At 47.7% G+C, this 9,990-nt stretch overlaps 1 protein-coding gene across 1 annotated transcript in view; it reads right to left on the bottom strand.

The window, feature by feature from the left end:
- Myo10 (myosin X) overlaps positions 1-9,296 on the bottom strand; it is a 174,390-nt gene extending 165,094 nt beyond the window's left edge. Inside the window, exon 1 of the mRNA XM_042261382.1 lies at positions 9,249-9,296. Within this exon, the coding sequence (XP_042117316.1) occupies positions 9,249-9,281 (33 nt within the window). The 5' untranslated portion in view covers positions 9,282-9,296. The remainder of the gene's footprint in view (positions 1-9,248) is intronic.
- Positions 9,297-9,990: the final 694 nt, after the last annotated feature.

A 9,990-nucleotide genomic window follows, 5' to 3' on the forward strand; every position in this document is an offset into this window, starting at 1 on the left:
AAGTTCAGGCTTGGCTCAAGCAAGAATGAAGAGCGGAGCAAAGGGTCTAAGCATTCATCCCAAATGAGCACGGGGGAAAAATGCACCATAGGGCCAGGAGCCAGAGATTGGAATTGCAAGAGAACGTTCCAGTGGACACCTCCTCCCATGAGAAGGCCATGTTCTATACTACTGGGGGCCTAGAAACAGGATAGAAATTACTGCAAAAGCTCTCCTCAAAGTTCTCCTGGGCCTGAACACGCAGGTGTCCAACACAGCAGTGGCCTTCACTTGCCCTCGACATCATCTAGAAAGCAAGCTGAGGTGCAGTCCCACCAAAGTCCCTACTGACTCACTTCCCTTTCTCGGGGCTGTAGGCTTTGAACCCGAGGCTGCTAATCATCTGTAAACAATTGACTGAGATTCAAAGGGGAAAGTCTCCACTTGGCCCAAGGGTGTTCTAGCTCGGAATGAATGACACATGGATGGCTTCTGACTCAAGCCAAGGGAGAGATCAAAGTCAAGCATTGGGCCAAGGTAGCGGCCCATGCTCTCTACTTTGGCGGACACTGCAATAAAGAGAGGGTCGAGCGAGAGAACTCTGGGAGCCTATGGCTGCTACTGTTGGAAATGAATGGTTCCAGAATCCCAAGTGTGTACTTTTGTTGTTGTTGTTGTTGTTGGTGGTGGTGGAGAGCAATGACAGGAGCTTGTTTTCTATTTGGGCAACAGCTGTTATACAGAACACGGAGGAACACCGCTGGGACTCCACTGGAAGCTTTCCCCCACTGGCTCGCATCCCTCACGGTGTAAGGAGCTCTAACAGGCTAGGGGAGGGGAAAGTCATCATCAATCCCATCCGACTACATCCTGTAAGGTATAGTAACAACCCTCCTCAAGACATGGCCACCGGCACCGAAGAGGCACAGATGTGAGAGGAGATTCCAAGCACGTTTTGCTCGGACTTAAGGCCCACTTCATGAAACGGAACACGACACTGTTAATAAAGCCAATAATGTGACATGAGATAGGTTACAGGCCAAAGGGGAAAACCTATGACTATCGTTCTGCTAAATGAACAGTGACAAGACTCTTAGTGACATATTACCATACCCATAGATCAGCCCGTCATTCAGCCCTCACCAGCGGAGATTTTTCTTGTAGTAAATGGGATCTAACACAGAGATCCACAACTGGACCATATGGAGAGTGAGAGACTTTGACCATCCCTGAATGGGATGACTACATCACACGCCTGGAGTTTAAACAGTTTACACAGAAAGACTGTATGTAAGAGCCAGAGGTTACGGATGACTTCACGGAAACTCGTTTCCCAGACACCACGGAGCCAATGCACACGGGAACGCAGAGACTGGCAGCATGTTCAAAACCTGTACAAATGTGAGTCAGACAAAATCCCTGCATGGAGGAGGTGGGGGCTGGCTCAGAGTTCTACCCCCAATCAAGAAGCTATTTGAAATTGATAGATGCTTGGAGAGGGGGGAAAAATCAGTTTTCTCCAATGTAGTGATACTATGTATATCAACCAACCACACTCCAGGGCAAGCCCCATGCACAGAAGTTAATACAAATCATACTCCATGGTGTGTGTGTGTGTGTGTGTGTGTGTGTGTGTGTGTGTGTGTGTGTTAAAGAGAGAGAAAGAACATGAAGTTTGGGTGGGTAGGAAGGTGAGGAGGATACGGGAGGAGTTGGGGAAGGAAAAATAATATAATCAAAATATACTATATGAAATTCTCAAAAAAATATATAGAAACATTTAAAAAAATTATACCATAGACATAATCTCATTCCCTTCCTCGGAAACTATGCTAGAGGTGTTGGTTACTTTCCAGATTGGCCCACAGAAATCCTTAATAGCATTGTTACACTACTAAACATTACATTTTTCTATTAAGTGTGTGTGTGTGTATGTGCATGTGTGTGTGCGTGTGTGTGTGTGTGTGTGTGTGTGTGTATGTGCGTGTGTGTGTGCGTGTGTGTGTGCGTGTGTGTGTGTGTGTGTGTGTGTGTGTGTGTGTGTGTGCGCGTGCGCGCGTTGTGCCATCTTGTGCCATGTGGAGGCCAGAGAATAACTCAAAGAAGTTGATTTTTTTCTTCTGCCATGTGTGACCAGAGAATGAAACACAGGTCCTCAAGTTTAGCAGGAAGCACCTTCAGAGGTGACAGACATTTCGTTGGCCCACCTGTACATTTCTGTAAGAAGTCAGCTACATCAGCTCATTCAACACCCAACACCCCAGAGGGCAGTGTTCCACAAACAAATCAGAAAGCCACTTAAAAACCAAGGGATGCAGCTCCCAGAGAAATGGCTGAGTGGGTAAGCACTTGCCACACACATATGAAAACCTGAGTTTGAATTCCTAGAACCCACGTGAACAGGACCACAGTAGTGCACATATGTAGTACCAGTGCTCTCGTGGTGAGGTCTATTTGGTTTATATTTCCAGATAACAGTCCATCACTGAGGAAAGTCAGGACAAACATTTGAGGGGAGAACCCGGAGCAGAAACCATGGAGGAAGGCGGTTGACTGGCTGCCTCGCTGGCTTAGATCCGCCTGCCTATAGACAGTACTGTTCACAGTGGGCTGGACCCTCCCACATCAATCACTGTTCCAGGTAATCCCTCAGAGACATTGTCTAGAGGCCAATCTGATTGAGGCAACTCTCAATTGACATTCCCTCCTCCCCGGTGACTCTAGATTACGACTGGCTGACAAAAAGTTATCCAGCACCCACGGTACGGTTGACAATGTGTCAGGTCTGCCTGCACTCCTTATCACGCAGTTCTCTTTCCCCCAAGTCTGGTCCATCCGAGCTCTCTCTAGTACACAAGGGTCACGTGGCATTCCCTTCTTCCCACTACGATGCCAATCGTAACAAACTCTATCACCACCATCAGAAGAAGTCGCTTTCACGAAGATGGCAACAGGCAACGTACGAAGAGAAGCAGGTGGGAAAGGAGGGGGCAGGAAAGAAAACAGTGGAAGGTCTGTTATTACCAATCAACTACCCTACACTCAGTGTTCCCCCGGTAACAACACAAAGGCTTCCCACACTCCCAATCAAAATCCAAACCACAAAAAAGGAAGCCGCATGGCAAGATGTCTAGTCTGGGGTGTGTGACGCTGTAAATGGTTTCTTCCCATGGCTGCCGGGTCCCGGTCCCCACAGGCCAAGTCAGCCCTGCTTTTTATATCTTATTTCCCTCACCGTCTTCCTAATTCCTTAAAACACCAGTCCAGGTACTCTTTTGAACTACAGAGACAAGAAAAAAAAAAAAATCCCAGAAACAAGTAGATGCCGAAAGAAAACACATTTGTCCAAATTACTGGGCCTCCCTGTAAACCTGCAGAAACAGGACCGTGCAAGAAGTGGAGGAGGAGAGTAAGTCACCCCCAACTTCTCTGTAAGCTATGCGCGGACACACCTGCCGTTCTTCCCTCCATCTGGAAGCAGGTCTAGCTTCCCAGCTCTTCCCACCAGCCTAGCCATCCATCCTTGAAAGCTTTCCCTACCAGGAGTCAGCAACCAGGAAAGATGTGACAGGGCATAAATCCCCTTTTCTGAACAGGACAGGGATTCACCTCATTCCCCATCCAGCACCTTCCCTCTCCAGGCTCTGCTCCTTAGTGAACAATTACATAAGGAACGGTCAAGTGATCCAGACCAGAAAGAGAAATAGGGAGACAAGATGAGGGAGGGCACGTGGATCTCACAAACCGTCTAAAGCTGTGCCAGGGGCTGGAGAGAGGGCTCACCAGTCAAGATCACTTTTTGCTCTTACAGAGGACCCCCGTTCTGCTCCCAGCACCCATGTTGAGCAGCGCCAGGAGATCCAGATGCCTTCTTCTGGCCTCTGCAGGCACCCTGACTCAAGAGTGCAGACTCACACAGAGACACAGAGGGAAAAGCAAATCCTCAAAACCAACCAAACAAAACTAGCCCAATTCCATAAACTCTCTAAAATCAGGGGAACCGCCTCTTTAAGGGAAGAACATTCCAGATGCAGAAGACGTAGCAGCAGAGGCCTGCAAAGGCAGTGCAGATCGCATGGATCTGTGGACCAGTAGACAGTCCTGGACCGTGTGGATCAGTCCTGTGGATCATGGTGACAGATGGCCCGTATCTTATTTCCTAATTCACAGGCCTTTCCCAGTCTTGACAAGAACACTTTTTTTTTCCTCCAAAAAGAACTACAAATAAACAAAACTGATAAGAGTATCTTAATGAAGTCCTGGTTGTTTTCTGGATACCATCCACCTTTAGAAAAAAAATATATATACAAACTTACTAAGAACGGGGCTTGTTACTTCATAAAAGCCAATGACCCTGAAGAACAGTTGGAAGCAGGCACACTGAGAACAGCTCCTTCTCCCTCCAGTTTCACACATTAATAAACTTCTTTCCAGAACTCTCCTGGACTTCACAAACAGCTAATGTTTGTCACGAAACCATCAGTCCTGAATTACAAGTACATAAAAGATTATCTAGTTCCATTTAAATAAACAAAAAAAACCCTGCACAACACCACGGTGAAAATGCGGAGGAATCAGAACCCTGCACAGTGCCAGAAGCACATTCTGGAAGGATGCACCACTGGGGGAAAGTCTGTGAGGCCCTCAAATGTGAAGCGTGACATTCCCACACTGCCCAGGGATCCACTCCTAGCCACACACCCCTGAAAGTGTGAGAGGGGGCATGTCCACAGAAACTCATCCAAATGCTCCCAGCCGCATTGTTCATGAACCGAAAGGAGAAACAGACCCAGTGGAAGAGGGTTCTTAATGTGGTGTAGCCATGAATGAAAAGTTACTCAGCAATGAAGAGTGGACAGCGTGGGTGAGTTGGAAAGCATGATGGGAAGTGAAAGGCTGTGGTCACAAAGGAACACCTACTGTTGGTATCATGCAAGTTCACTCACATGAAATGCTCAGGAGGTAGCCAGAACACAACCAGGATTTCATCAAAACAATCCACACAGACAAAAGGCAGATTGATGGTTACCTGGGACATGGGTAAGAAGGACACTAGGGGGTATAGTACATTTCTGGAATGTACAAAATCTTATGAAACAGATGATGGTGATGGCTGTACAGTCTCATGCAGACATTAAAAGCCACTGAATTTCTACATTAAATGGGCATGATATGTGACCTGGACGGCAAATAATAAGGACAAAGAAAGAGAAGGGGACTGGGAAGGAGGCAGGCAGAGAAGGGGACTGAGGGAGGCAGGAAGGGAGCGGGCAGGGAGGAGAGAATGAGTGTGGAGAAAAACAAACCGGCAGCCTCCTGTCTGAACGAATTTATTCTCTGCCTCAAGATAGCCTTTGCGATAACTAAAAGCAGAGAATGCATTAGTTATCACCGTCCCATATAAACAACCTAACCTTCAGAAGACATCTGGAAAGCAATTCACACATGTAGCTAAGGACAAGTAGTAATCACTTCAGGACACTCCACAGAACAAGGGAACAGCTCACTGGTGTGATGTGAGCCTTAAGTCACCAGGAGCATGCCCACAGGAGAGAGCTGGTGAGCTTCTGCTCTGCAGGCTCCTCCTATCCCACAAGGCAATGTCTATATTCGGGTCCTGCTCTTGGCACCTTCTCGAGTCACACCCAGGTGGCTCTCTGCAGTCTCGCTGGTTTAATTTAACCTCTTTCTAAAAGCCTTGTGAAGGACAGGAGATCATACAGGCCTCATTTACCTAACCACACATTCCGACTTTCCCTCCAAACCACCAGAAGTACGACTTCACCTGCCGCCAGTTATGAGGCATTTAAAAATAACTTAGTCGTTTAAAAATAATCCATCAGGAACACGGGCAGGGGGGAAGGCAGCCCCAGCAGGGAGCAACATGCACCTCCATGACATCAGCGTCTGCGTTTGTTCCTCGTGGTACCAGCCAAGATTTTATTTAAATAAATGTATGTCACTCCTGCATGAAAATCCATCCCCATTACTTTCCGTATTTCCTCTTCTCTTTGGTGTCCTGAGATTTGGAAACCATGTGATACTCCTGTTTAAGCAGGCAGGAGCTGGAGCCCATGGGATGACTCAGAAGTAAAGATGATTGCCAGCAAGCCTGACAACCTGAGTTCAATCCCCAGGACCTACAAGTAGAAGAGAACTGACTCCCATAAACTCTCTTCCGGCCTCCACCCCTGTGTTGTGCCACGTGGGAGTGAGCACTCATACAAATAAAACAGTTAAATGCTAAAGTATGATTTAAATCTTTAAAAATTAAAATAAAAAGTATGAAGCTGATGATATAGCTGAGCAGCCATGTGCTTAGCATGTACAAGACCCTGGTCCTTTCTCCAGCACCAAAACAATAACGAAAAATATTCTGCCACTTCAACTTCTGAGAATGGAAATAGGAGACCCAGTGGTCTGAATAGAAATGGTCCCCATAGACTCCTGTGTTTGAAGGCTTGGCCATAGGGAGTGGCACTATTAGGAGGTGTGGCCTTGGAGTAGGTGTGGCCTTGGAGTAGGTGTGGCCTTGTTGGAGTAGGTGTGGCCTTGTTGGAGTAGGTGTGGCCTTGTTGGAGTAGGTGTGGCCTTATTGGAGTAGGTGTGTCGCTGTGGGAGTAGGCTTTGAGGTCTTAAATGCTCAAGCTATGCCCAGTGTACAGTCTCTTCCTTCTGCTGCCTTCAGGTCAAGATGTAGGACTCTCAGCTTCTTCTCCAGCACCATGTCTGCCTGCATGCCACCATGTCCCACCATGATGATAATGGACAAACTGAATGAAACTGTTAAGCCAGCCCCAATGAAATGCTTTCCTTTATAAGAGTTGCTGTGGTCATGGTGTCTCTTCACAGCAATAGCAACCCTAACTAAGATCGAGACCAACCATTCTCACTGACGGGGCCCTTCCACCAGTTGGTGAATACTCAGAGCAAGGACTGAGATCACACAGACACCCGTTCACAAACCAGCAAAAACAGTGGGGTGTTGGGGGGGGGGGGAGCACGCAGGCATGATGTTCCTTCAAAGTAAATGTTTCATTTTAGAAAGTTTGAGAACATATTAAGGAGTACCAAAGACAATACAAGAAGTCCCTGTTTATACCCCCCCACACACATACACATCCTCTGTCACAACAGCACTGAGAACCACGAGGCTCTCGATGCTACAATCTATGTGGATTTCATCAGTTTTCCCAGTGCCCTTTTCCTATCTCAGAGCCTCTCCAGGACATTGTGTCTCGTGTTGCACGTCCCCAGTTCTATTTCAGTTTCTCAGATCTTTGTTTGGTGGCCTTGGCAGTTTTGAGGACCACTGGTTAGACACTTGCAGAATGCCCTTCAGTTAGCGATGGTTAGGGGGTGTCGTGGTTAGATTGTAGTGCAGTCTCGGTGACCTCACCTGGGTAAGAGGGTGAGCAGGTGGGAAGAAGTGGCTTTGTTATGGAGCTCTCTAGATGCCTTGCTCCGACTCCCCAGATCATGTCCTCAGTCAGGTTATGAAGAAGAGGCCCTCACCAACCATCCCATTGACTTACCTTCAGAACTTTGACCTAGTGAACGTTAGTTACTCTTTACCAATTACCTGGTCTCAGGCACTTTATTTTAGCACTAGAAAAGAAGAGACCAGGACCATGAGTTTTCAATGATGACTCATTCCTGAATGTCATGTTATGTCAAACTGCCTTTAAGAATGCTGTCTTTACCACAACTTCAGCATGAATCCCTGCATACATAAAGCTCCAGGAGTCTCTTTTTTTATTTTTCATTTTTCATCATTATCAGAAACAGGGAAATAAATACAATCTCCCTCCCAGGAGCATGGGGCTAAAATAAGCAGCCTGAGAATGGGGATGAGGGAACAATTGGAGATTTTGTTCAGTGATGCAGAGTCTGAGGCGCTCCAATGAGATGAATTTAAACTTCATGCCACAAGAAATAATTTGGGAAATGTATTCAGAGTACCAGAGTCCAGCATGTGTTTGACAGTGAGACACACAGACAGACAGACAGACAGACAGACAGACAGGAGCAAGGAGGCAGCCTGCCAGGAGCAGGTTCTGGGGCAGCTGAAGGGGCCAAGTCTCTATGGATAAGCCGGAAGCCTGGGGCTGAAAGGTCCAACTTTCTGCAAAGTGTCAACCTAGGTTGAGACAGCCTGTAAATTGGCTTACACAGCTCCCCTTAATCACCATCCATAAACTATTAACAGCACCACACAGCTCAACAATGGAGGCATTCACCTTTGTCCAGCCCAGGAACAAACAGTCTAAGACACCTCACCAGACCAGCTCTGGAAGCCGCTAAGGACTCAAATCACCCCCGGTGCCAATGAAATGTGGACAAATGATGTCCACAAACAATACCGTGCACTTTGGCTTTTTTTTCCGATTGCATTTACAAGACACGGCACAGAGGCACAGAGCAGCCACATCATCCTGAAGGACCAGTGTTTACTTCCAACTCAGTTTCAGTGGTTCTCAGTCACTCCACACTTGGAAGGCGGCAAGGTCACCTGCTGACTTAGTGTGTGCGGATTAGTGTGTGACTAAGCCGAGGCTTAGTCAAGACACCGCTGAGCTGGACGTGGAGAATGTGCCAAGCTAGGTGAGCTCAGTCTGACGCTGCCAAACAGAGCCAGCAACGCCCCTTCCGGAGCAGGCACATGAGGAACGTTAGGAAAGGCAGCTCTCTCTTCCTGGCTCCTACAGTCCTCACCAGCTTTGTTCTTAGCCCCCCAGGATGACAGGCTCTGTGCCAGCATTTCTCAACCTGTGGGTCGCGTATCAGCTATCCTGTGCATTAGATAATTACATTATGATTCGTAACAGTAACAAAATTACAGTTGCGAAATAGCAACATGATAGTTTTATGACTGGGAGTCACCACAACATGAGGGCCGCAGCATTAGGAAGGTTGAGAACCAGTGCTCTATGTGGACCCAAATGACCCTAGTCCAAAACAAAGGCCTCAACTTCCCCCTCTCAGGCAGGAAGCTGCTCACCACCTGATGCCCCGATGTAAGAAGGACCGACCGGCTACACCTAGGATGCAGCTGGTACTCCACAGAGGCACTGTATATCACCCAGAGCAATTCCCTAGGCTACACTCCAGGAACCCCAACCTTCATAAACCAGGACAGCCACATCTAAGCTCCCGCGACCGCCATCCCTCATACACACGGCCCTGTACCTCGGCAGCTGGACATTGGGCACAGGTGAGTAAATGTGTAAACCGCTCCCTAAGATCAGGATGCCATTCCTAAAACTCACCACAAGTGGCGGTCCCGGCTGCCGGTTGCTCATGTGCAAACTCCGCTCTCCCGTCTCTGAAAAGTTGAGCCCTGTCTTCCGTTCACAGGTATGACTAAAAAAAAAAAAAAAAAAAAACTACAAGCCAAGGCAGCTAGTGACTCAGGCCATGGTCACCAGCAGCCAGCAAGCTTCCCATCCACTCGCACAGGATGGAGGTTTCCATGTTTGCCTTCACAGCAGAGTCAAACCACAGTTTAGTGTTGGTAGTGCCCAAGGACCAAGTGGAGACATAAAAAAGAAAAAAAAAAAAATCAGTGTAAGGGCTGGGTGTCTTCAGTGCCCGGCCAGTGGCTGGGGTTGGTCTGACTGGAACAAGGTGGGTCTTCCAGCTGGGGACTGAAGGAGGGCTCCTTTCCCTTAGGGTATGCAAATTCACCAATTAAGTGACTGTATAAAGTAAGGGTTTGTGGCTGTGATAAAACACCATGACTAAAAGCAACTTGGGGAAGGAAGGGTTTATTTGGCTTCCAGATCATGAATCAGTCCACTGAGGAGAGCCATGGCAGAAAAGTCAAACTGAGCGGGATCCTGGAGACAGGAGCTGATGTAGAAGCCATGGATGGGGTGCTGCTTACTGACTTGCTCCCCATGGCTTGCTCAGCCTGCTTTTTTTTTTTTATAGAACCCAGCACCACTAGTCTAGGGTGGTACCATCCAGAATGGGCTGGGCCCTCCCCTATCAATCACTAATTAAGGAAAA

This window comes from Peromyscus maniculatus, chromosome 15, assembly GCF_049852395.1.
Source record: "Peromyscus maniculatus bairdii isolate BWxNUB_F1_BW_parent chromosome 15, HU_Pman_BW_mat_3.1, whole genome shotgun sequence".
Classification (NCBI taxonomy): Eukaryota; Metazoa; Chordata; class Mammalia; order Rodentia; family Cricetidae; genus Peromyscus; species Peromyscus maniculatus.